This window comes from Amborella trichopoda, chromosome 1 (genome assembly GCF_054954075.1).
Source record: "Amborella trichopoda isolate Santa Cruz 75 chromosome 1, AtrichopodaSantaCruz75HAP2 v2.0, whole genome shotgun sequence".
Lineage (NCBI taxonomy): Eukaryota > Viridiplantae > Streptophyta > Magnoliopsida > Amborellales > Amborellaceae > Amborella > Amborella trichopoda.
In genome coordinates this window covers 4,800,203-4,827,647 of record NC_142336.1, presented here as the reverse complement: position 1 = coordinate 4,827,647, position 27,445 = coordinate 4,800,203, and the positions used below count along the sequence as shown (strand labels likewise).

General features: G+C 36.3%; 1 protein-coding gene across 4 annotated transcripts; it reads left to right on the top strand.

Annotated features, from left to right (window-relative positions):
* Positions 1-12,372: 12,372 nt before the first annotated feature.
* On the top strand, positions 12,373-26,764 carry LOC18428859 (pre-mRNA-splicing factor). 4 transcript variants are annotated; one of them, XM_020663997.2, is made up of 8 exons: positions 12,373-12,420; positions 12,646-12,752; positions 13,210-13,360; positions 14,926-15,897; positions 16,196-16,378; positions 25,531-25,622; positions 25,980-26,048; positions 26,251-26,764. In XM_020663997.2, exons 3-8 carry the CDS (start codon positions 13,222-13,224, stop codon positions 26,659-26,661), a joined length of 1,866 nt encoding a protein of 621 aa, XP_020519656.1. In that variant the 5' UTR covers positions 12,373-12,420; positions 12,646-12,752; positions 13,210-13,221; the 3' UTR covers positions 26,662-26,764. The 4 variants fall into 4 exon arrangements, with proteins under 4 accessions (XP_020519656.1, XP_020519655.1, XP_088714451.1 ...); XM_020663996.2 differs by having other exon boundaries at positions 12,373-12,519; XM_088858325.1 differs by having other exon boundaries at positions 26,279-26,552.
* The last annotated feature ends 681 nt before the right edge of the window (positions 26,765-27,445 follow it).

The window sequence follows — 27,445 nt, the reverse complement described above, 5'->3', positions numbered from 1 at the left end:
TCTAGAGGGCCCAATAACAAGAATGTGTGTTGGCATTATGGAAAGCTTGGTCATATATGGAAGAATTGTTTTAAAAGACAATAGATGAATTATTCCAAAAGCTCCTAATGGGGTGGTGAAAGGTCAAATGAATCTAATGATGAAGCAAATCAAGTTGAAGAGTGTACATCCGGGTTCATTGAATATGAAATATTGATAGTGTCATATAATTCAATATTCTATCAAAATTGGATACTTGATAATAGAGCCACCCATCACATGTGCCCACATAGATCATGGTTTGACTCATATGGGTCATGTGAAGGAGGATCGATATCCATGGGTAATAACTCAACTAGTAAGGTGGTTGGAATGGGTTCGGTTCGCCTAATAATGTTTAATATGACGATTAGGGCAATTAAGGATGTTAAGCATGTGCTAGAACTAAAAAATAGCTTGATTTCCCTCTCCTCTCTAAATTCAGAAGGTTACAAGTTCATCGGTTAAAGTTGAGTAATCAAAGTATCCAAAATGGGCTCTAATTGTAATGAAATGAGTCCCTAGTTGGGAGCTTGTACAAGTTATTGAGAAGCACAATAATAAATGATGAAGTAAATTTGATGGTAGAAGGTGAGAAAGTTTCATTTCGCCAATGACATAGAAGAGTGGGGTATCTGAGTGATAAGGATATGAAGGTCGTGGTAAAGAGGAATTTTATTCCTACACTTAAAATTGATGGATCTGAATTTTGTGAGCATTGCGTGTATGAAAAACAACATAAAAAACTTTTCAAAGTCGGGAAACATATAAGCAAGTGTAAACTTGATTACATTCACTAGGATGTATAGGGCCCTTCATCGACTACATCTTATGGAGGTGCATTATATTTTGTTTCATTTGTTGATGACTTCTCAAGAAAAGTATGGATCAAAACTCTCAAGTTTAAACATGACGTGTTTTGTGCATTCAAAAATTTTAAAGTCAAAATTGAAAAATCTTCGGGGCATTACATCAAAGTTTTTCGAACCAATAATGGTGGAGAGTTTGTATCAAAGGAGTTCGAAAGTTTTTGCAAGGCCGAAGGAATTACCAAGCATTACACAAATGCCTACAATCCTTAACAAAATGGTGTGGTCAAGAGGATGAATCGCATTTTGATGGAGCTTACAAGGTATATGTTAAGCAACGCCGGTCTAGAATAAGAATTATGGCATAAACCATATCAACGGCTTGTTATCTTATCAACCGGTCACCTTTGATAGTATTGGGAGGCAAAACTCCTAATAAGGTATGATATAGAATTCCGAGTGCCTGCTCCGATTTAAATTTTTTTGGTTGTGATGCCTATGAACTTATTCCAAGTTGCCAAAGGAACATATTGGACCTAAGGTCAAATAATTGCATCTTTGTGGGTTATGGCAATGGTATTAAGGTGTACTGGTTATGGGATCCAAGTACGCGAAAAATAATCACTAGTCGGGATGTGTATTTTGATGCATCCAAGGTATTAATAAATGGGATGATAATGAAAGATAATGGTCAAGAAGTACAACAAGAGAGCCAAGAATTTGAAAGAAACCCCCAAATACTATTACCGAGTGCAATTATGCCTTATGAGAATATACCCATTAATCATGGTGAAGAACATGAAGAACTAGAAAGTCAAGATGAACAACCACATGACCATCATGATGAAGTTGTGCCTTTGGCCCACAAGGGCTCTACTAAAGAAACTTGTGCACCAGGGTGGCACAAAGATTATGTGGAACCAAATACTTTGCATGCTTTGATAGTTGAAAATGAAGAGCCAACATCATTTCTTGAAGTCATTGATGGTAATGGTACTGAGCATTGAAAAAAGGTTATGGAATAAGAGATATTGGCCCTTAATAGAAACAAGACTTGGGATTTGGTAGAGCTACCAAAAGGTAGAAAGGTCGTTGGTTGTAAATGAGTGTTCAAGATAAAGAAGGGGTCCGATGGCAAGCTTGAAAATTTTAGGGCAAAATTGGTGGCAAAAGGTTTTTCACAAAAGCAAGGCATTGATTTTGATAAAAATTTTGCACCCATAGTCAAGTTAGTCTCAATTCGCTTGGTGCTTGGGTTAGTTGCTATGCATGATTTAGAGCTTGAGCAAATAGATGTGAAGGCGGCATTTTTGCATGAACTGAAAGATAAAGTATACATGCAACAACCGGAAGGCTTTATAGAGAAGGGCAAAAAATGACTTGTGTGCAAATTGAAAAAGTCATTGTATGGGCTCAAGTAAGTATCAAGATAATGGTATAAAACATTTGATGTGTTCATGATGAGCTTTGGGTACACAAGAAGTAAATATGACTATTGCATCTATTTAAAGTTATTTGATAATGGTACACACTTTATTTTAGTTTTATATGTAGATGATATGCTTTTGGTGTGTAAAAATAAGGCTAAAATTGATGAGCTTAAGACTTTTTTTACTAAAAGATTTGAGAAGAAGGATCTTGGGCCAGCAAGCCAAATCCTTGGTATTGAAATTGAAAGGGATAAACAAAAATGGAATTTTGTCCATATCTCAAATGGGTTCATATAAAGGTGGTTGAAAAATTTGGCATGAAAGATACAAAGCCGGTGAAGACACCCCTAGCGCCTCACTTCAAATTGTCTTCAATACAAAGTCCAAAAACGGAAGAAGAAAGAAGAAGCATGGTTAAGGTACCGCATGGTTAAGGTACCTTATGCGAATGCGATTGGAAGTTTAATGTTTGCTATGGTATGTACTATACCGGATATCATGCATGTGGTTTGAGTTTTAAGTCGGTTTATGGCAAACCCCGGAAATGTTCATTGGGAAGCAACAAAATGGGTGCTTTGGTACTTAAGAGATACAACTAGTTATGCAATCATATTTGGCAAGGGCTCAACTCAAATGCAAGGTTTTGTGGATATAAATTTTGTCGGTGATCTTGATAGAGGTAGGTCGACTATCGCATTTGTTTTTCGGTTTACAAATGGACCGGTAAATTGGATGTCAACGCTCCAAGAAACGGTAGCATTGTCAACTACCGAAGCTGAGTACATGTCGACAACAAAGGCATCAAAAGAAGTCGTGTGGGTTCAAGGATTTATGGGTGAGATGGGCATTGTGTGCAAGGCCATGAAACTATTTTGTGACAATATGAGTACTATCCATTTGGCAAAGAACACTATTCACCATAAGAGGTCAAGGCACATATTGGTTCAATAACACTATATCTGATAAGTTGTTGAAGATGGAAGAGTTCGACTGGTCAAGATCAAGACCAAAGACAACCTTGTGGATATGCTTACAAATACCATCCAAGTAGAGAAGTTAAAATGGAACCTAACTTCTCTAAGTTTCAAGAAAGAAATGAAATTATGGATTGGTAAGGCAATGGTGTGATTTTACGTCAAAGTAGAGATTGTTGGGACGTGATGCCAAATCACCACCCCATGTGGTATTCTCAACTTATTAAAGGTCATTTTAGTCATTATGAATAGGCCCTTAGTATTGAGGGTTTATAACCCATTAAGTTGAGTGAGAAAAGTGTGAGAAGAAAAGAAACAGAAAGTGAAAAACGTAGAGAGAAGGTTGGGAAGAAAATTTGGGGGGTTTTTACTACAAAACCCTAGTACCACCATTTGGGTTCGAGTTGAGCCATTGTATTGGCATTTCTTCGCGGCATCAGTGAACTGAAGAAAAGAGTCCATTGTAGGTGGTTTTGTGGTAGGAAGTTCTTTTGTTTGAGCTTTCTTTGATATTGTATGAGGTAACTCTATATAACCCTAATCTTGTAAGTTATCCTCTTGATAATGAATACACCTTTGCCATCTTGCTCGTAGACGCAGCCCATCTTGGGCGAACCATGTATATGTGTGTGTCCCTCTCTACCTTTATTTGTATTATTCTTTGATGATTTCCCGTATTACTTACTTTCTTGTTTATTTGTTTTTCCCAATTATATTGAACTTGTAATTGCATCTTGGATATGTTATTTGAGTGTTGAAATCATTGTGGTGGAGTACTCACCATATCTAATGGGGTTTGAGATATCCCGATTTGCTCAAAAGGGGTATTGGGTTATCCCGATATACAACAACCTCCTTGTATTAAAAGTTTAGAAAATCAAGCATATCTTAAATGAATATGGCTTTTTGATTGAAGCCAAGCTAGTGAGGAGCATCTTCACATGCGCTTTCAAAAAAAGAGGAACGAACATCTTCACATGTAGGGAATTCGTTATGCTCATACGTGCAACTTTAGGAACCTTAAATTGGAGGGATTGTTAGTTTGTTTAAGAGAGAGTGTGTATGTCTCCAATTAAAATATAATTTTTTTAAAGGGAAAAAGTTTTTACAGAACCAAGGTTCTAAACAATCAAATTAGAGCCCACCTCAAAAAATTTTCTAAAAGAGGCTGTTTTGATGCCCAAATATCCTCAAATTGATCATCTCGATATCAAGATGCATGGACATGGAAAAAAATGGATTTCAAGTTTTGGAAATCGTGCATCTTGTAACGTATTTTTAGACCGTCAATTTTAAAGATTTTCAAGTTTTTCATAGATTTGCTCGATCTACACTATTTTTGAAGCTTCAAATATTATAATTAAATATGAAAATATATTTTAAGACTACCACAAAGATTTCCAGTATTAAAACCACATTTCTCGACACTATTTGAAGGTGGGCTTACTTTGATTGTTTAACGCCTCGACACTATACAAACAGCACCCTTTTCAAAAATTGCATCTTTTTTGTTGAACTAATATAATTGTGTATTTTATTTTTTATTTTAAAAATAAAATGAAAAAATTTGTGTATATTTTGGAACTCCCTTTCTCTTCATTACTTGATGTCTTTGAATTTTTATTTCAAGATAAGCACATTACAACTAGGATATATTTAGGAAAATTACGAAAACCCCCCAAAAATGAACTATCTATGTAATTTACCCCCACCAAAATTTGTCTTCACACTTTTTTCCCCCAGAAAACCTTTCCTTGCAAAAACCCCTCTATGGTAAAAAGTTCAATTTTTTTTAACAAAAATGCCCTTCCCGTACAAACCAAATCGACACGTGGATCCCAAGTAACGTAGTACCAAAGCGTAGTATAACATTGCTGGAGTGAAACGTCAAGAAACATTGCCGGAGCGCAGTGACATATTATCAGAGCGCCATGGCACCAGAGACTCCATTGCCGAAACACTTAGTCTAATTGTCGGACCGTTGTTCAAACATTACCGAAACCCTTGGTGTCATAACCTACTACTGGAGTGAATAGAACGAATGCTGGAGTGAGTAAAACTAGTGCCGGAGCGCGGTCATACATCGCTGGAGCGCCGTAAGTCGAGGAGATGTATGTCGGAGTGTTGTAAACCATCGCTGGAGCGTTGTGGCTCCAGAAGCACCATTGCCGGAGCGTGGTCCACCATAGTTGGAGTGCTGTGGCTCTAGAAGCTCTATTGCCGGAGCGTAGTGCATCATCGCTGGAGCGTTGTGGCTCCAGAATGTTCATTGCCGGAGGTTTGATGCCAAAGCGTTGTCACACATCGTCGGAGCGCTGAGGCTCTAGAAGCTACATTGCCAGAGCGTGATCCTTCAACGCTGGAGCGTCGAAAGTCAACAAGGTTAGTTGCCAGAGTGTGTATACCAACTACCGGAGCATGTGTTACATCAAGGCGTTGCCGGTGCGCTTAGTGACGCTAACAGAGCGCGCGGTGGCGGTGCCGGAGCGCTTGGAGTCAATGCTGGAGCTTATGGGATGCTGCCGGAGCGCTTGGAGTTAATGCCAGAGCCTATGGGACGCTGTCAGTGCCAATGGTGACGCTGTCGGAGCCCATGGTGATGCTGTCGGAGCGTGCGGTGATGCTGTCGAAGCGCGTTACATACCAGATTTTTTTTTGTTGCAAATTTCACAATTGTTAAGTACCATGTATTATGAAGTTATTGCAAATCACTGTTATTTCCTAAAATGGTTCTTCTATCTTGCCACAGTTACCGAACTAAAGATACATCAAGTCAATACACCCAAAATTTGAACTCGGGTCTCATACTAAATGAGATTCACTAACTTAACATCAACTGAAGATACATTGCTTCATGGGTTTGCCCCATAAATGAGATTCACTAACTTGACAGAAACAGGGGTAACAAATGCATAGGTTCGGTTGATGAGAACGTTGTATGCAAATCCATAAATATATGAAATCATGGAGCCCAATGTCTATAAACCATAGAGCACAAAAGTTACCCTTTGCATGATGCCTTAATCAAAATAATCAACATAAATGAACAAGAAGAGTAAACTTTGAGCGAAAAAAGAACTTAAAGAGGAAAATAAGATTAGAGTAGACAAGATCAAATCGAAAAGAACTCGCATCATATAACCAAGTTACATTGTCAAAAACATACACAATCTCGAACATGATGACTTCCTGATAATTGAAAAGGTAGATATAACATTTGTTTCAAATACATATCCAAGATAAAAAAAAGAAAAAAAATGTCATTTTCTCCACCTCAATGCCTTTATTGGCCAACTAAGAATACTCTTTCCCCTCACATCAGGTTTCTTGTCGGCATTCCCATCTCTTCGCGACTGCAACTTCCATCTTGATTCCTTGCAACGCCGGCTCTTGAAGTGATCAGATTTTTTCTTTGTTCTTCTCTCGTCATCCTCTTCTTCATCATCATCCTGTTCTGCTTCAACATCCTGTTCTCCATGATTATCCTTTTCTCTGTCATCATCGTTTTCTTCTCCAAAATAATCATCTTCTTCTCTTTCACTTTCACTTTGCACATCTCCACCTATAGTCCGCACTGTCTCCTCGACACTTGTCTCTACGGAAGAGCTATTCAATAGCAGATCATGAGCCGGTTGTACATAACGCCTGAATTCCCCAACTAATACTTCATTATTAAGTGTAGCTTGTAGCAACTTTATACAGGTATGTTGCCGCAAGTAGAGAATAAAAAAAAAAACAAAAGTGACCATTAGATATATTTTTCATAATTTTAAGATATAGTAAGATGATAAAATAAGAATAAACATATAATAAATAGTATACGAATTGGCCTGTTGAGGGTTATACATGAGATTGGACTGCAGAAGTTCGTACATGAGATTGTGACTGCGACGAGGGGTGAAAGGGGTTTTTCTTCCTTACGTAAACATGTTGTACCATGTCATGTACTCTGCTGTAGGTACTCCACCAGATTTATCTACTGCTACCTTAACAACATGATGTTCTCGTGCTTTTCAATCTTTTATCTGCCTACCCAATTCTACAGTCCAATTTGTAGGGTACAAACCGACCTTCTCTCTCCTATCCCACTTGGGTAGCTTAACAGGAATACCTTGCAACTTTTCAAATTGTCGCATCATGCGATTTGACATATAGTACTCTGCAATATTGATACTAATGAAGTATGATCGACAGATGTAGTACTATGCAATTTCATGCGACTCCTCATATGGTTGCCAAGTCACCTACATCAATAAGCATGAGACGTTATGAAATAACTAACCACATATTGATTATCTACTAGATTATAAGCACATAAGCCAATAACTAAAATATCAAACGAGATGTTATCAAATGAGATGTTTTTGTGGGATGCTTGTTTCTTCCACATGCAAGCCTTAAGCATTCTTGGGCTTCTGACTAATGTAGGCTTGGTGGCTAGAGCTCAAAATGCTCATGGATCCAATACTGTAGAAAAAGAAAAAAGTAAGAAGCCAAAGATAGTGAGAAATTATAATATTCTAAAATTAAAATTACCATATCAAAATGTAACTTTAATTGAGGTGAGGGTTTTGTTAGGGTGGGTCGAGCGTTACTTCAAAGTAGGACAATTCTAGTTCATATTGTTTAATTTCAAGGTAATTTTACTCATAAATTGATAGGAACCACGACGTGTTTGATAAATCCTCCAAATTGGATACAATTGCACCTACCCAAATAGCACATATTCGTGCAAATTCTAACCCGCATCCAAATGCCTCTAATAGCCCAAAGCACGAAATCAACTCCAAAATGGTGCTATCGTGTGGGGCTGTGCCGTGAAAGAGTGCGTGGGGGGGGAGCTCAATCATGAGAGAGGTCATGGGAGGGAGTAGCGCTAATGAGAGCCGTGAGAGAATGCGTGGGGGAGGGAGCTTGCACCGTCATGAGAAAGGGCGTGGGGGAGGGAGCTCGCATCGTGAGAGAGAGTGAGAGACAGGGCTCGTGAGAGAGGGCGTAGGGAAGGAGCGTGAGGGAGGGCATGGGGAGGGACCTCACACCAAGAGAGAGAGAGAGAGAGAGAGAGAGAGAGAGAGAGAGAGGGCTGTGAGGTAAAAAGATAAAGTAAGAAAAAAAAAAAAGTAAGAGAGAGAGAGAGGGATAAAAGCTTGAGAGGGCAATATGGACTTTTTTTTACTGTTTTTGGGGTTCGGGGTTTTTGCGAAGAATATATGTTAATAGAAAAAAGATGAGAGAATCAAATTTGATGGGGGTAAGTTGAGTAGATTGTGCAACTTGGGCGATTTTTTATAATTTTCCCATATATTTACGAATCTTGATTTAGAAAAGACTTCCATAACAATTTCACCAGTGTATTCCCTTTTAAAAGTTTTGTTAAAAAGAAAACACTAGCAACGTATTTCCAAAAAAGAATATTAACCCAAAAAAAATTTACATCTCAAAATAAGAAGTAAGATGACTCAATGAAGTCTTTTTTTTTTCTCCCAAGGAAAATGGTTTGATATGGCTGCAGCCCTATCAAAATGAGTAAAGCATCACTTCATAATTCATTGAAATTGCAATTCAAGTGTTGAGGAACATTCACCGATCATCACGGCTTGAACGTTATGTTTGTGAATAAAAAATAGGTTTTAAAGCTCAAAAAATAGTGTATAGTATAACAAATTATCTAGACTGTCCATTTCATCCTTAAAATAAATGTTCACAAATTTTCAATATCTGCACCATTGTTTGAATTTCAAATTTTATTATCGGTGTTGAAAATTGATTTTAGAGCCATCATGGAGATTTCCGTTGTCGAAAGTACTTTCCTAATGAGAATTTGAGATGAGGCTCTATTTTGTTTTCATAAAGCCAAGGCCCGATAGAAACTTAATCCTTTTCCTAAACCAAGAAAGTATCACTATAGAGTCATAGAGTGAAAGATTCAGCTGCAGTTAAAGATTTAGGCAAGGCTCAAATATTTAGGTTTGGTTACACATATTATTCACTACAAGCAAGCTTTTCGCCACTTTCTCTCTACATCTAGAAATTTAATTTAATTTCACTTTTTAAATGTTTTTGGTATCAGGTCAGTATGTAAAGCACAATAATTTGGATGAATCACTGTTTCGCATTTTTGGATTTTTGTATTTGTGTGCGTTTTTTTTTTAAGCCCAATATGAGATTTTGTTTTAGGAGTAATCAAATATCTTGAATTGTCTTTTTTGTTGTTTGTTAATATAATTGTTGGAATTAATATTGTTATTTTTGTTCCGTTCTACTTTTCCAATAAAACCCTTGTATATTTTGTGTTGAGATGGTGGAGGAATTATTGTTCTTGGGTTTAGTGAACATTGACACAAATTTTGGCAAGTATCCTTACAATATTTTCATCTTTATATATTTGATTATTTTCACTCTGTTAGTTTGAGCTGAATCTGAAATATTCATGGTTCTTTCATTTATATAGTTTTTGGCGTTATGTATTTTTGCCTCCGACTTGGATCAAAACCAATTTATTATTTATATTTTTGTTTATCGATAATATTATTATAAAATTTGGAGGTGCGCCTTAATTTAACTGTTTAAGGTTGCAACCTTATATAAAGCACACCCTATATTTATTGGCATTTCAAATTTTACAAGAAAAATATAAGAGAAAAAATGAGTCAAATTTTTGAAGTTGCAATTCACTTATTCCTTATTTGGATTGTGTGGAATATCTTTTTATTGGAAATGTAAATCATCTTTTTGTAAAAATTTTGAGATAGTTTCTCTCTTTAAAATTTTAATACATTATCTTTCAAAAACTTAAAATTTGAAATAGTCTCTCTCTAAAATTTTTGAGATAGTTTCTCTCTCTAAAATTTTATATAATTTATCTTTCTAAAATTTGATATAGTTTCTCTCTCTAAAATTTTGAGATACTTTCTCTCTCTAAAGCTTAAAATTTGAGCTAGTTTTTCCCTATAAAATTTTTGAGATAGTTTATCTCTCTAAATAATTTCAGGTAGTTTCACACTCTAAAATATGATATGGTTTATCCCTCGAAAATTTTAAGGTATTGTCTTTATCTAAAACTTAAAATTCGAGATAGTTTCTTTTTAAAATTTTCAGATAGTTGCTCTCTCTAAAAAAATTTAGATACTTTCTCAATCTAAAATTGGATATAGTTACTCTCTCTAAAATTTTAAGGTGCTTTCTCTCTAAAACGTTAATTTTATTATAGTTTCTCTCTCTAAAAATTTCAAGTAGTATCGTTCTCTAAACTTTAAAATTTGAGATTAGTTTGTCTATCTAAAAATTTCAAGTACTTTCTCCATCTAAAATTTGATGTATTTTCTCTCCCTAAAGTTTCAAGATATTTTTTCTCTCTGAAACTCAAAATTTGAGATAGTTTCTCTCTCTAAAATTTTCAAGTAATTTTTTTTCTAAAATTTGAATATACTCTCTCTCTAAAACTTAAAATTTGAGATAGTTTCTCTATTTATTTATTTTTAAATAGTTTATCTGTCTAAAAATTTTAGGAACTTTATCTATCTAAAATTTGATATAGTTTATCTCTCTAAAGTTTAACATATTTTCTCTATCTAAAATTTAAAATTTGAGATAGTTTCTCTCTCTAAAAAATTTCAGGTAGTTTTTCTATCTAAACTTTGATATAATTTCTAATCTCTAAAATTTTAATATGCTCTATCTCTAAAATTTAAAATTTGAGATAATTTCTTGCTAGATGATTTGAGATACTTCGCTTTAAATTTTTTTAAGTGGTTCCTCTCTCTAAAATTTAATGTAGTTTCTCTCTCTAAATTTTTAAAATACTTTCTCTCTCTAAAACTTAAGATTTGAGATAGTTTATCTCTCTAAAATTTTAATTTGGTCTCTCTACAACTTTAAATTTGAGATAGTTTCTCTCTCTAAAAATTTGATATAGTTTATCTATCTAAATTTTTTTGGTATATTTTTTCTCTCTAAAAATTTTTGTACTTTTTCTCTCTCTAAAATTTGATATTGTTTCCCTCTTTAAAATTTTAATTTGTTTTATCTCGTTAAACTTTGATATAGTTTTCCTCTCTAAAATTTTAATATTTTTTTTGTTCTTCAGCAGCAAAATGGGTCATTTCCGTGAAATGTTAATTCCACCTATTTTGGTGGAATTGAGATTTCCAAAATTTAGGTTTAAAATGAGCATTCAAAATTCCCATGAAAATCTCAATTCCAACTGAAATGTGAATTCTTAGCAAATCAAACACAATTGGCCCAGCTTTTCCATAAAAAGTGACTCATTAAAATCTGAATCCAAAGACCCAAACGAGCCCTTAAAGAAAAAGATGTGATTATTCAAATTTGTCAAAAAAAAATCTAGGATTGAAATACGGTATATCTATGCATGCTTTTAGGCAAATATTCAATAGTTGAAAGTAGTGAAAACAATATATTACCACGGGAACTTATCATAAAAAAAATAATATCATACAAGTTTGTGTGTGTATAAGCTAGAAAAATTTTAAATTGATCATCTTAACATTGGCATTATGGTTGTGAAAAAAAATTAGAATTTTAAACCTTAATAATAAAAGACATTGTTGTTCATGAATATGCAATATTTTATTATTTATTGAGCTACAAATTTCATATCCAATGGTGAAAATTGATTTTGGATATCATAAAGATTCTCTATACCCAAAGTGTTTTTGGGATGATATTCAAAAGGCCGCTTACTTTTTTTTTTCTTTATAAAGCCTGGCCTTATATTGCATACTTTTATCATATATTAGATATTTATGTAAGGAAAATAACTTAAATAAAGTGTCAACCTATATTGAAATCCACTAATTTTTTTTTGCCGACATAAAAGTCCCCCCACATTTGATATGTGAAAATGGACAGCTGCATTTATTTCATCGACTAAAGTCAAAATTTAAAAGAAATTATCTCGAATTCTACATACTTAAGCAATCACGAATAGTTGTAAATAACTGTGATCACGTACTAAAAGGTAAATAACCTCACATGCAATCACTTTAAAAATTGAACCTCTTTTTAAACCTTAATGGGAAATATCTCGTTAGTCCTTCGTGTCATTTACAATAATATTCAGGAGTGTTACCGTAATTAAATACCACTATATGACAGTGCGCTTTTTCTGTTTGCACTCTTACTGGTTCGGCATCGCATTTCTTAGGTGCTCCAAACGCTACGAATAAGGCATCCTCCTAGCTTTTCATAAGGGTGAAACCTAGGGTTTTGCTTTCTCTTCATTGAAACCCTAGTTTTTGGGGCACTACTTTTGATCTTTATGTTATGGTAACCTTTGAATTTCTCTGTATCAAGGGAAAACCTAGAAATGTTTGGATTGATTTTATTGTGTTGTATTTTTTTTTTTTTTCGATTTTCATGGTACTGAGAATGTCTAAATTTTTTGTTGTTCAGGGAAACTGTAAATTTGTGCTCGTTAGGGCCGTGCCTTACTTTTCAGCTTCATGTTACTGAGATGCCCTAAATTTCGTTCTTGTGTGTGGAAATTCTAGATATCCAAGGTAATATTGTATATCTCTTTTTTTGTTATTGTTTCTCTTGAGAATTCATCTGATATTCTTTCCCATTTTATTAGCAATTTGCATCTCGTGATACATTTCTAGTATTTTATTTTTGATGCAAGCTCTGTTTTTTTCTCCCCTTTTTTCATTTATCTTAAGGGATATACTCATTGTTGATTTTGTTGTTGGTATTCCTGTTCATGGTTTCTCTTACTTATTTTTTAAGTTTTTGGCTGCTGAAAGAGCTGATATCCTGTTAAACTAGATATTGCTTATCTTATTCATGATTTTCCTTTTTCTTTTGGGGCCCTTTGTAACTTCCATTTGTGATAAGTCTTATTTCGTTGTCATATTTTTTCTTAAAATTTTTTTTTTGACTCTATTTGTGGGCTGTCTTGCAATAAATACTTGGATAATGCTTCACTTTTTTGCCTAATTTATCTGTAATTTTGTTTAGAGGTTGGTTGTCATGGATTCTGGTTTGGTATCATACTCTCCGGATCCTGTTGAACCCAAGCCATCGTTTCGCAAACCTTCGAATGATGCTTTCCAAAGGAAGTATCGGAAGCGCTCACCTACATCTGGTTCAGCTTCACCTCTATCAAGTGGTGAGTGCACATTTGATCCTTTTAATATTTTACTTTTTCTTGTTTGTTTTGTTTTGTCTTCTGGTTTTTGTTCACTATGGATGTTCACTATGGATGGGCCCATTTTGAGAAAAAAAAAAGAGATGTCTTTTAATTTGATATTTTCTCATTTCTTTTTTTTTGATATTTATCTCTTTTCTTTTCACTCAAAGATATTCATATTGTTAAATATTGGACTAGAGTGCCATGTGTTTGTAATTTACAGTGGCAACATCTGAAAATTAGACTGAAAATTAGATGATATGGCCAGTGAACTGTATTGGTTTTCCTCCTTTGGTCTGGTGAACTAATTTCGGTCAAACGTATGGCACAAAAAAAAGAAAAATATGCTTCAAAGGAGAGTATATACAAGTGTTGAATATTCACGAGGAGTAATTTGGGTTTGCTATATGTATTTACATATAATAGACATCAGACTGTAGAACTACCCTAATGTGGTTAATGCTGGACCATCTAAGGGTTTTGCGTCCTGGGTTGCAACTTTTTTTTTTCAATATCCTGGGAGTTGCCTGACTAATTTTAGGCAGAATTGACCTAAAAGTTACTTGATAGAGCTTAGGCTGCTTAATATCTTAAGCCCCAAATTAAGAACCATCTCATTCTTATTCTCAAAAAAAAAATCATCTCATTCTTCAAGCTTTCCATTATTAAAAATAGGGAACTTTGCCGAAGGTTATGTTCTAATTAATGTGCTCTCTGCGGCGGGGAGGCCTCCTCTTTTTAGATTGTAGTCTTCTATCTTGTAACGGGTAGATTATATAAGCGCTTATCTTTTGCCTCACTGGTGATCTTAGAGCCAGTCTTCTAGAACAGGTCACTCCCTAGTGACCAATTTTTGGTTGAGAGACCCGGTCTGTGGGTTACCTCGACCCTTGCTTTTGTAAAAAATCTTCCTATTCTAATACTTACTGTTAACATTCAAAAAAATAAAATAAAAATAAATAATGTGCTCTCTGCTTTGATGATATGTTGAGTTATTACTTAACAAAGTAATGTTGAAATTTCACAGATCTCTCTAGAATCTTGTAGTGCTGCAGCTCTTTTTAACCCATTGGCTTATTGTAAGTACTGTGCTGGGAACATTTTTACATTTGACAAATGTGTAGTCTTTTCAATTGTAGAGTTTTTGGAGATTCATCTTTGTTTTATAATTTTCTCATCTTTAATTTGGAAGGCCGGGGCAATCTTTAAGTGGTTCAGTCATTGACATTTGAAACTGGAATTTGTGAAAAGGTCTAATGGATCCATTAGCCTGTCTCTTGGGGTCATGAAAGCCCCTTGAAAATTGACTCTGATAGGGAGTGGGAACACCTTTGAGGTCATGTCCTTTTCCTCTGGTTCTAACTCATCTCTCCCTGTAGGGTCATGGTCCAAATAGATTTTGATTTTTCGTCATGGTCCCTATAGACTATGATTTTCTGTAGACACTGGCTGTTGGGGACATTCCTAGATCCGTATCGTTAAGGTTCACTCACCTAGACCCTTACATCGACACATTATAATTCTTGTTTGTAATTTGTAAGCAGGCAGTCCTCAGCACAGCCACAGTTACAGTCCAAATATATCAATGGAAGAGGCTGGAAAAGTAACTAATGATCAGAGGACAAGGATGGATGAAGAAAGAGAGGTGGAGAGGGATTCAAGCCATCATCGATCTGGCAAAGGTAGTGATTCATATGGCAAAGGTAGTGATGTATATGGAGATAATGATAGGCATTCTCGTGGGATTACCCAAGGCTATCGCAGGCATGATGATTCCAGTAAACACCAGTCACAGCACAGACGTGAGGTTGAAGAAAGAAGTTCGCAAAGGTATTCCTCTCGAATCACTCGAGACTTAGAAGGTAGCAGCCATGCTGAATATGAGAAACGTGACAGGGATTCCGATAACTTCAGAGACAATAGAAGAAATCCTGATAAACCTCCTCGTGATAGAAAAATAGATGATGAAGGTCGAAGAAAGGAAAGAGATTCTGCAACACAAGGGCGTTATAGGGATATAGACAAGCCAGCAAACACAAACATGGAGAGAGAGAAAATGGGGGAAAGAGAGCGATATAGGGATAGGGGGGAAGGTCGAGATGATTACAGAGATTATCGCAAGAGTTTGGGGGATACCAGGAGAGATAGAGTATCCTCCTATGAAGGGTCTAGGGGATATGCGAGAGATTCAGCTTCTGGCCGGGACAGTGGTAGCAGACACTCAAGAGAAATTCATAGGAGCAGTAATAGAGAATCTGAAAGACACATAGAAGACAAGGTTCAAAGAAGAAGGGGGGATGATGAAAGCGATCGGTATAAGAATAAAGACTCATACAATAGAGAATCAGATGACCATAGTCGAGGCTATTCTAGAAGTTCTTCTGATTATAGAGACAGAAGTTTCAGAAATGGGAGAAGTGAAGATAAAAATGTGCATGCCGTTGATGATGAAGCCTCTGTTGGGAAGAAGTGCAAGTTGTTTGATGCTGACAAGTCTTCAGGGGATGCAACCGACAGTAAGTACCACCTTAAGTTCTGACAATGTATTATTTGAGTTGCTGGTTTTGGCGAAATCATGCTGGAATTCCTCTCATGTGGTCTGATTTGTTGACTTTGCAATATGCTATCTAGATTTTTTTAAAAAATAATTATGTGTTTGGTGGTTTCTTGCTGGTTCTTTCAGATAATTTTCTAGAACAAATTTTATTTATTACAACTTGATGTTACCAATTCTGTATCATTGGTTAACCTCAAAAAGAATTTTTATTTTTATTTTTTTATGGTACTATTTTGAGTTTGACATAATTTCTTCAGGGCATCTGCCTTCAAAATCCTCCACATGTGTTGCTGATGACAAGTCATCTTTGAGTTTGAAGCAATTACAAGAACCTGTTCCTAAAGAGACTCTTGAACCTGTTCAATCTTCTGCAAATGAGGCCAAAATTGCACAGGATCTGAATGCTGCAAAGGTGGCTGCGATGAAAGCTGCTGGGATAGGTAGAAAATATCTTTACTTACGCAGCCTATGCATTTGATTACCCAGCCTATGGATTTGAGTTCTGCTGATAGTAGATCTTCTTAGTTGCCTTTTTACTCTTGACTTTTTAGTCCTCATGGTTACTAATGTTCGAAGTGCTTGCAGCAAGCCGTGTAGTATATTTTCTTAATTTTTCTTCTTTATTAGGCTTTCTCCAGGGATCATGATGATAAAATATACCATCCACAAAATAAGAAATTTAGGCGAGTTATAAAAATAAGTATGGAGTGCATGAAACCAAGGGTCCTTATCTAAAGAAGGGAACATATTTCTGATACATTTTGGTATCTTGGGTTACTTATTTGTTTTTTATTTTTTTCATCTGCTGTATTATGTCATCATGCATGGGCCAGTTCAGTATTCTGTTGTTTTTCTGTGTATCTTGTTAGATGAATAACATTTGGTTACTATTAAACCGTTAACAATTTAGGAAAAAAACATTTGGTTACTATTAAATAAGGGCCGTTGGACTATTGAACTGAATTGCTGAAAGCAAAGATTAAATCATACAGCAGGATGTCCTGTTGATTAACTAGTCTGCGATGGATTGACAGTATAGTCGTCATACACATTGGAGCTGGTTCAATATATAGAATACACTCCTCTAGGAGATTGAAGAGGCATTAATGATTTTCTTAGTTTATTTCTTGAAACTGTTGGATGTTTGCTTTGGTTAGAAAACTTCTGTTTAATAGACCCAGTGTGACCTTTTCCCTGGTCATACCCTCTCCAGCGTAAACCCTTCTTAGACCATAAAAAAATTGTTAACTGGTCTTTCGTTTTTGAATGAGGAATATGTAATGAAATGGAGTATTTGCCTAAGTGACCTTGATGATGTTTATACAATCACTAAATGTGAGAAACCCACATTTTCACCCTCCCAACCCCATGGCCACCCATCCCATGCATTCAGATATTGGGTTCTAAAGTTGCACATTTGGATGACCCGAGCATGAGGGAAGGCATGGGTAGTAACAAGGAGTGCGGGGGCTGGCGGATAGTAACTGATTTTTGGGAGACTGCAGTCCCAAAGACCATCGAGAACAGGATTTAATATGATACTGTCTTTTGACCCCAGAAGAGGTGTGTCCCACATAGCTTGAAGAGCCCACCATGCAATAGCCCAATAGGCCAATACTGTAGAGAATGGCATGTATACAAAAGGCCAGTCCTGAATATGTGAATGCTGCTTATGCGTCATGGTAGCTATGACATCTAGGAAATCAAGGAGCCAACCACTTTTGAAGAGGCAGCACGTGTAAACATGATTGGGCTGCTATCCCGTGCCCATCTATCAGATGAGTTCCCCTATTCAGTTATTTCAGATCGAGTGCATCACCTAAATATCTGTCAATTTGCATGGCATTGACAGCTGTAATCTAATCATGTGCAGGCCTAACGTAAGCCCAATCACGTAGGCACGATACTCTAGAGAATGCTGGGTAGGCCCAAATATCACAAATTAGTCTGCAAGGGGCTTGAAACACCATGCGAAAACTGTGTAACTATTGTGTGACCACATGCTAGTCTAAAAAGGGGCTTAAAACCCATAAATATAGTTTTGTGTGGGCAAAGACTTGCTAGCAGCCTATGACCACCCACTATACTCCACAAGGGGCTTAAAACCCCATACAAACATTAGCTAAATGTTTTGGGCCATGAGTGCCAACACATGTTTCCGGCCTTCTAATGTGCAATAGAAACATGACACTCTCTCTCTTTGGGATGTTAAAGCCCCATACTCATACAAAATGGATTGTGAGTACTGAATGCATTTACATATATTCAAGATAGGGGTGGTGACTGGTGAATACCCAATACACTTGTATATAATGTGGGTTGAGCACCCAATACCCTGGCATACAACCCATTATTAGGCATCAAGTACCCAATATGTGTATAGTGTGAGATGGTCTAGCCAGTTGTAGGTGTCCCCTCTTATAATGCATAAATGATTCAACTTTTCAATCTATTGCCATATGAGATGAGATGCCTCTCTCAATACACGTGCGCAAGGAGTATGAGCACCTATACCCCTACACTCATCCAAACATCATTAAGGAGTATGAACACCTATACCTTTATACTCATCCAAACATCATTTTATTATATATGTCATCTTTTCTTCTTTGATTTGATTTCCCATTGTTGTCATTTGTTTATGAGAGTATATGCAATCAATAGAAATCCTCCTTATGGTGGTGTAGAGAGCACAAGATGGTAGAGGGCCCAACATTGGACTATAGTGTGGCCATCTCATCCTAGCAACATGGGATTGAAACTCAGCTATGGATAAGAAGGCCATGTATTATACAACACTTAAAAGGGGGGAATATAATGGTATCCAAAGTTCCAAACCATGGTAACCTGCCAACTGCAGAAGCATTGGGTCGACCGTTCAAACAAGTAAGGTGATATCATGTGTGTAAGAACTACAAGAACCCATCGAGGGCCATCAAAACGATCTCATATCAGAATCAAATCATGAGGGTCCTCATGATTTGTGAAATGATACCTCTTGGGCAAAAATGTGAGTTTGGACATCATTGTGATATTGGACTATCATAAAGAAGGTGGGCAGTGTTCGAAAGTTTGGCAGCCCGATCGCCTAGGCGAAAAATTTTAAAAAATGCCTAGGCACTGTTTGGGTGCCCTATCTCTGGGTGCTTGCTTAGGCGGGCAAGGCGCCGCCTAGGCACTATTGTCTGGGCGCTTGCCTAGGCACACCCCGTGACACTTTGTGGACGGGCGGAAAAAAAACCCCTCGGTGAGGGTCGAAAAATGTAATTTCCTCCCCCTAAAAAGGGAAAAAGGGTTTTGGGGGGTATTCCAAACCCCCAAAACAAAAACCGTGGCCTTTACGGTGAGAAAACCCCCCCAAAAACCACTCTTTTGTGATATATGGAAAGATTGATAAATTTTTCATTTTTTCGATATCTTCCCAAAACAAAGGCAATAGTTCGTGGGTGAATTTGGAGCTTCTAGTAGTTGATTTTGAGAACTTTTGGTGACCCAATAGACGACGTTTGCATGGTGATGCCGCTAATGCCATAGAGTTGTTTGGTTGATGACTTGATGTATTTGTTTTTTTATTTTGCCGTGTATCGTTTCTAGTCTAGACTTCTAGTTTCCTACAATGACATTTGGGTTTTCAAGCATTTTAATGTCTTGCAACTTACAAATTACAATCTCTTTGAGACTTGTATCATCCGTAAATCTGTTATGTGATTGTAGTATTGTATTGTACTATTATGTTTTTGTCTATTTCGTGATCACGAGGAGTTTGCGGCTCTAAAATTGCCCTAAAACCTCCCTAAGGCTTTAAACCATGCTCTCAGAACTATGTTTTTTTCTGCTTGGGGTGGGATGTTGTTGGGGGGGGGTTTCAATTTTGGTGAGGGCATCCTGTCTCTAGGCTGGCACCTAGGCGGCCAGGCACCCAAACCGCCTAAGCTGTCGAATCTGCATTTTTGAGCATTGACGGTGGATAAAGGAGATGAGCCAAACGCCAACTAGATGAGCTCATAAGGTCATCAAAACTAGTCGAAGTTCATCTAAGATGTTCCAAGACACCCTCTAAAAATTTGGGCATTCCAATATTGGATGCTCGATATATGGGGTTCTAAAGTCAGAGGCCACTGTTAGGGTCTATTCATACCATTGGTGACCCAAAATTGGGTCGATCTACAAAGCAAACCCCAACGAATGCTGTCCAATGAAGCTAAAACTTGGTGGGATGATGGATTAGCCCAAAAAAAACCTTATGTTCCAAATTTCATTGCGATTTGACATCATTTGATTGATACCATTTTCAGAAAAATTATTGGAAATATACCGTTTGTGCATATCTCTCTTGATATGAGGTATTTTCAAAGGTTGTTTCGAGGCCAATATGCATCCAACAATTTGAACATGGCTAATTTTAAGATTTTCATAGAATTAAAGATGCATCTCTCTCTCTCTCATGATATGAGGAAGTGTTTGTAGGATCAAGCTCTACCACTTTTTGGCCATAGATTGTAAAAAATCTGGTCGAAACTTGCTAGATATGAATAACATGTCTACAAAAAATGTACATATTTCAAGAAATTAAAAAAAAAGGCTCAAAATGTATTCGAACCTTTGAGTTCTTGAGTGAAATATTGCACAAAAATGATCGTTGTGGCTCAATCTATATTTTTTACGGCAATATATTACTCGATTTGGCTCTAGAACTTCAAGATTCTAGGCCCCATACTATGGTTATGAGATTATGAGGCTTTGGAAGACACTAGATGTGGAATTTGGGACTTTGTAACGCCTAAATTTGGTCAGTTTACTATTTGGCCGAAATTTATTTTAATGCTCTTGCCGTCTTTTCCCCATGTCGTGAACATCCACCCATGTTTGTAATTAAGTCTATAAAAAGGTTTGAGGCCTTCATTTTGTAAAGGTTGGAGTCCATTAATTGGAATTTGGAGTTCTTTTTCTTAGATCTTAATTTATGAGAATTCATTTTCATAGGTAGGGTTTAGAGAATTCTAGTGAGAGAAAGAGCTTTCTCACCCTAGGACCTAGAGAGAATTCATTCTTATGTATAGGGTATTCATGTCACTCTAGTTTGTGAGAATTCATTTCTCTTTAAGGGGAGTTTCTCTTTCTAGGTCCTAGGGTTAGGGTTTCTCTCTAGGAAAACTCTTTCTCTCACTAGAATTCTCTGCAGTCTGAATTGTAGCTATAAAAATGTATTCTCACAATTAAGCTCCAAGAAAATGAACTTTAAATTAATGAGTTCTAACCTTTAGAAATGAAGGCGTCATGGTTTTGTATAGACTTGATTATAAACTTGGGTGGATGATCAAAACATGGGGAAAAAGATGTGTAGAAAATTAATAACAATTTCAACCAAATGGGAAATGTCCAAACTTGGGGTACACAAAGTCCCAAATTTCACGTATAATCCCTTTCCCCATGGTATGGGGCATTGAATTTTGATGTTCCAGCACTAAAACGAGCAATATATTCGTCATAAAAGCACATCAGGCCACCACGATTATTTTGTGACAAGTTTATGATCGTTTTGTGACAATTTTCACCCAAAACCTCAAAGATTTAAGTTTTGGGCCCTTTTTAGTTTCTTGAATTATGTGCTTTTTTCGTCTACATCTTCTACATTTTCTTGCGGATTTTTGATGGTCTATCGTCGGAAAGTGGTAGGGCTCGATCCTACAAGCATTTCCATCCGAGAAACGGCCAAAAAAAATTTTATATTGAGAAAGATTTGCATATTTAATTATATAAAAATCTGAAAATTAGCCATGTTCAGAGTGTTGGATACAAAATATGGCCTTTGATCCATGCCCCAATCATAGCTTTTCTTACACTATTGGAAAGTTTAACGAGCTATGATTCAATTGCGCCCAATATTACCGGCTCGAAAAGGGCAAGGGGTAGGCTCAAAAGGATGCGGTTGAAAGTAGTGAGAAACGATATGGGGACTTGTGGCTTCATTGAGGGTATGGCCCTTAATAGAGTATAATGGTGGACCACGATTCGTAGTCGACCCCAATTAGTTGGGCAAAGGCTTTGATGATGATGATGATATTAGTAAATGGCAAACAAAAAGGAAGAAAATTCCTTAACTATTTTCCCTTAATCATTATAGTTTTTCTCTTTCCTTTTGTTTTGCATTTTCTTTCTTTGTAAGAAAAAAGGAAAAATTGGTGCCTATAATGATTTTACTTTTTGCTAAAATAATATTTACTTATAAGTAAATTACATATTTGAAGAATAATGTTTACTTACGAGCAAATAAAATATTTAGTAATATATTATTATTTCGAGTTATTTACTGATATATTATTGGAAAAGTTATTTGAATTTTGAATATATATAGACAAATTATTATCTAATAGTAGCGCATATTTGAAGACGGACACATCAAATTGTCTCTTTCTATCTTTATAAGTGAATGTCTTTCTTAAAATGTCATTTCAAGGTTGTAAATTTATTTCAATGATTAGTATTTACTATCACGTGCAATGCACGGGCATATCACTAGTGTGTATGTGTGTACATGTATATAATATTTTATAGGTTTAAGATATTTTTTACTCTGTGGGTTTATGATACCGTCGCATTATGTGTAAGCAAATGTTCTGATAACTTGTCATGAAAGCGAATGGTAGGTTTTATCAAATAGATACTAGCTTTGACCCCCTAGCCAATGGAGTTGAACTTTTTTTTTTTTTTTTCTTTTTTGGTTTCACTTGGCTATGATGAGCTGATATTGTTGGATGTTGATTTTGGGAAATGGGTATTGGACTATTGGGAATCCTTTTTCTTTTTTTTTTTAATTTGACTTTTAGACTCTGATGAGCTGATATTGTTGGATGTTGGTTTTGGGAAATGGATATTGGACTATTGGGAATCCCTTTTTTTTTTAATTTGACTTTTAGACTCTTAAGTAATTCAATGGCAAGTTCATATTTGATATATGTATGTAATATGGTGTATTAGGGACTTCGATAATGTGTTGCCTAGTATTTCTAAAAAAATATAGGTTCTATGATCATTTTTTTTTTTGTGAATGTTAAGTGAGATTCTAAGATCATTTTGAGGCAACTAAAACCCCTCTAAACAGCTTTCCTGGGGCCTAGACCCCGAAGTTTCCTAGATGGGTCGCCTAGTGAACTAGGAGCCGAATCCGTATTTTTCAATGTTACACGGATACATTGGTTGCTTAATTTTTGCTGACCCAAAAGTTGTAACCTAGCACTTAGCACACAACGTACGATTAGTGATAATAAATCACAACTGAGGCCATCTCACAAAATGCCATTGGTATTGTGCACCTAAAAATAGGACATATGGTATTGTGTGTGTGTGTGTATATATATATATATATATCGAGAGAGAGAAAGAGAGAGAGAGAGAGAGAGAGAGAGAGAGAGAGAGAGAAGTAATGGTAAATTACATTTCTCAGCCTATTTTTTGGAAGAAATATTTCTTTTATTCTTCACTGTACAATGTACAATTAGAGGAGAATGGTCGCCCCCTTTTAATAGTGTTCAAGAGGAGAAACCTGAAACCCTCTTTTCTCTCAACAATGTGGGATAAAAGTGCCCATACAATGAAAGCTAATTAAAACACCCACCAAAAAGAGCGGTGAATGCCAATAAGCAAAGGCAAACCAAACCAAGAAACCTATGACTAAATTTTTACCACTGCCATTCCCATCAGCTCGACCCTGTTGGTGTCGTGTTCGAATTCCATTATGATTTCCAACTCCCTAAGTCTGTCATGTGATTTATGCCTAGGGCATTTAGCCTTTTCTTGATAATATCAGCTGGTCTCCACTAGATTTGGGATTCTTTTGATGTCCACTTAGCAGCATTAACTGAATATCCTATCTCTAATGTTTGCAATGAAACTCTTTCTGCTATCTTATGGGCTCCCTATGCACAGTTGCTTCTACCCATTTGGAGCTCTTCACCCTTATTAATCCACCATGGCATGTAATTATATGATGAATATCTTGGTACTACATATAACACAAAATTGTATAATATATTGTTTGTAGATATGTATAACATGTTGGTCTCCACTATTTCTCGATGTTCGATGCTGGTCATCTCAGCTCAAATGGAAAATCCTATTCAATACTCAATATCCACCTCAAAGAAACAAATAAGAACAGAGAGAGAACAGTCCCGGTGCTGGGATCAGCATTGAATTAGATATGGGGTCAGGATGGGCACTGCAGGATCGTGACCAGAAGAAAGCTCCCTATGGTTGAATATGTGGTCTGTAATCTGTTTACCCTGAAATCTAGGGATCTCGATACCATTTTGTTGGGTAGCTCGATCCAAACTTACTTGGCATTGAATGATAAATTATAATGGATCAAGATCCATTTGGTTAAAAATCGAGGCCACTGATAATTAGTATCGTAGTATAATATATGCTACTAATATACTACACTGTTCTCTACTATGGTACTATGCCATATACTCTATTCTACAATACTGTACTATATGCTACTATATTTAAACGAATCGTATACAAATGTATAATAGACACCATGCTATATGGCATGTATACTATATTCTACTATACTATACTATATGTTACTATATTTAAACGTATTGTATACAAATGTATAATGTGCACCATGCTATATGGCATTCACTACTATACTATACCAGACTGCTTGAGTATACTACTATATTGTACATCATCGCTGCACTATATTGTATTACTATACTAAACTATAAAGCTCAGGAATCTGGATTCCATGGAACTCAGAACCTCGGTCCCTAATAGGAAGGAACAAGGATTAAGATTCCAAATTTTAAGAATTCCGGAGGAGTGAGATCCCCTTCCCTGGGGGCAGGATTGGAAATCTGGAGTGGAAATAATCCCTTTGGTTGGTGGATCTCCATAACTACAGTCTAAACAGAAAAGGAAAAAAAAAGGAAAAAAGAAACTAAAACTTCTATTTGAACATACAGCACAGGTCTCTCTCTGTTGGCTTCTTTCAATCTCCCTAATAGAACTAGTTATCTCCTCTAAATTAGGAGTGTTAGATTTGGATGCCTCTCTCCTATAAAATATCTCAAATACAAACTCAAATCTTTTTAATGTTTGAATCCATTCTAAGTAAGACCTTCTCTTAAATACAAATGCTATTAAGACTGGTCTGGACCGGCTGCTTCAGTCTGGGAACCATTGAGTCGGTTCCTCAACCAGTCAAGGGTCTTGATCCAGGGTGGGCAGCGAACTGGTCAAAACCAGTATGAACTGGTTGGTGCAGGCCGGTTTTCACCAAATTTTGTAAGTCTTTTTGTTTGTTCTTTCCATACTCTTTCTCAATAGCTGTAGTAAGCTAAACTCTCTATCAAGAGGGTTCTCCTCTAATTGCTTGACACATTGGCACATCCCTACCCTTAACTGGTGCTCAATATATGTGGATTAGATATGGTGGACTATACTCAGTTTTTGTCAGACCCTTATTACAAATTAAGCATATGTAAATGTGAGCAGAATATATTTGGATTTTTTTTAGTTGTTTTACTGATAAGTTGCACTATCCTTGCTTATGTTGAGATGAAATTGTTCCATGTGCCTGCAGTTAATAGGAACCTAGTAGGTGGTAGTTATCTGTCCACTGATGAAAAGAAGAAGCTTCTGTGGGGGAACAAAAAGACCTCTGCTGCAGAGGAGGTAAAGTCAGAGGAACCCCAGCTCTCTCTCTCTCTCTCTGTCTCTCTCTCTCGGCGTTAATGAATGCTCTGGTTCTAGCAAATTATCTGTTTCTTAAAGAAATTTGCCTTTTTTTTTTATAATTAGACATTTGTTTAAATTGCAACAAACTAAGCCTTTTACCAGAAAGCAGGAGCATTTCATATTTACTTGAAAAATTTCTTAAACTCTAAATTCTGATGAATTTCATACTGTTTGGCTTTCTTTGACAGTAATATGGCTTATAGAATCTGAGTCTACTTTCTTGCTTATTAACAAACGAGTGAGAATAGTTTCTAATTTACGTCATCTGTTTGTTTCTTTTTGTTCATTTCACAGTCTGGCACCCGTTGGGATACTGCAATGTTCTCAGACCGGGAGAGACAAGAGAAGTTCAATAAACTCATGGTAATCCCCACTTTCTTTGTCATTCTGTTTCATAATAAAGGGTTAGAAAAAGAAAGGAAAAAGTAATTCCAATATCATATGTTCTCAACTCTCATTGTTATTTGCATATATTTCGTTTTTTGGGGGGTGTGGTAACATGATGCTTTAAACGGCAGAAGAATATTTGTGATTTTTTCTCGACTCTTTACTAACACCGTTTCAGAGTCTGAGTGTGCCTTCGTACATTGTAGGGTGTGAAAGGGGATGTGAAGCCACCAGCAGAGGGAACGAGGGGGGACGAAGAGAGGCAGCGGGAGGTGCAGCTCGACCTCGAGAAACAATACACTGCAGGCCTCAGGCGCCGAGATGGTCGCACTGTAGGCCTTGGCCTGTGAACCCAACTCGAAACTTGTCTCTTCATTGTGACTATTATGTTATGCTAGCTACACCTGTTGTTACTGTGAAGACTATATCATGTATTATCTTGGCTTTCATGGATGTATGTCTCTCTCTTCTTTGGATGGATGTCTATCTCTCTATCCTCTCGCGTGGAGATTGTATTATATGCCTGCTGCTCTCTATCTCGCTCTCTCCATGGATGGGTGCCTTCTCTCATTTTCTCTCTCATGGATGAATGGTTCATTTTCTTGCTTCTATGTTGAAGATCCTTTCTTGAAGCTTGTACTTGCCTTTCGAGTTGTCATCATATGGAAGACTTTGCAGGGCTTTTACTTGCAGTGGGAGCTTAGGGGCTTGAATCTTGCTCTTGCAGTTATGCTATCTCGTATTCTCGCGGCCTGCATGTTTGTGTGAGTGAGAGAGAGAGTTGCCTGAAACCATGACCAGTAATTGTGGTCGCCAGAGAGAGAGATTGCCTGAGCAGAAATTTTGGTGTCCCCCCAAGTATCTGAATTTTGAAGGGATATAACGACTTTGAGCGTTGTCATTATTTGTGGTTCGAAGGCGTGAATGCACTTTGCATATTTACTGCCAGTAATTCAAAAATGGGTGTGGTTTTTATTAGGTTGCAATCTTAAACAAGCCAATTAAGGTGAAAAAAGTTTTTAAGTATTAACTAAAAATTTATTTTCATATCTAATTATGAAATTTTAAATTTCAAAAATGGTTAAAATCAAGTAGATCTATAAACATATGAAAATCTTGAAAATGGATTATCTAAATAATGTATTGTAAGATGTACTATTTTTAAGATTCAGTTTTGTCTTTTTGATATTTGATCATCTCGAACAATTAGAGGATTTTTTTACACTAATACTTTTGCTGATGGAATTTTTAGGTGCATCTGTAATTTTGTATTTTAAGGTTGCAACTTTAGATAAACGTTTTCCCTCAAAAATTGGATTGGGATCCCAAGTTACCGGACCGGACAAATGCACGTGAGATCGAGTTTAATATGG

What these genes read in the sequence shown, in the direction of transcription:
- LOC18428859 (XM_020663997.2), top strand. Translation starts at nt 13,222, where the DNA reads ATGGATTCTGGTTTGGTATCATACTCTCCGGATCCTGTTGAACCCAAG. An exon ending in GATGAAAGCTGCTGGGATAG is followed by an intron (nt 16,379 to 25,530) that starts GTAGAAAATATC and finishes ATGTGCCTGCAG; the next exon opens with TTAATAGGAACCTAGTAGGT. An exon ending in AGAAGTTCAATAAACTCATG is followed by an intron (nt 26,049 to 26,250) that starts GTAATCCCCACT and finishes ACACCGTTTCAG; the next exon opens with AGTCTGAGTGTGCCTTCGTA.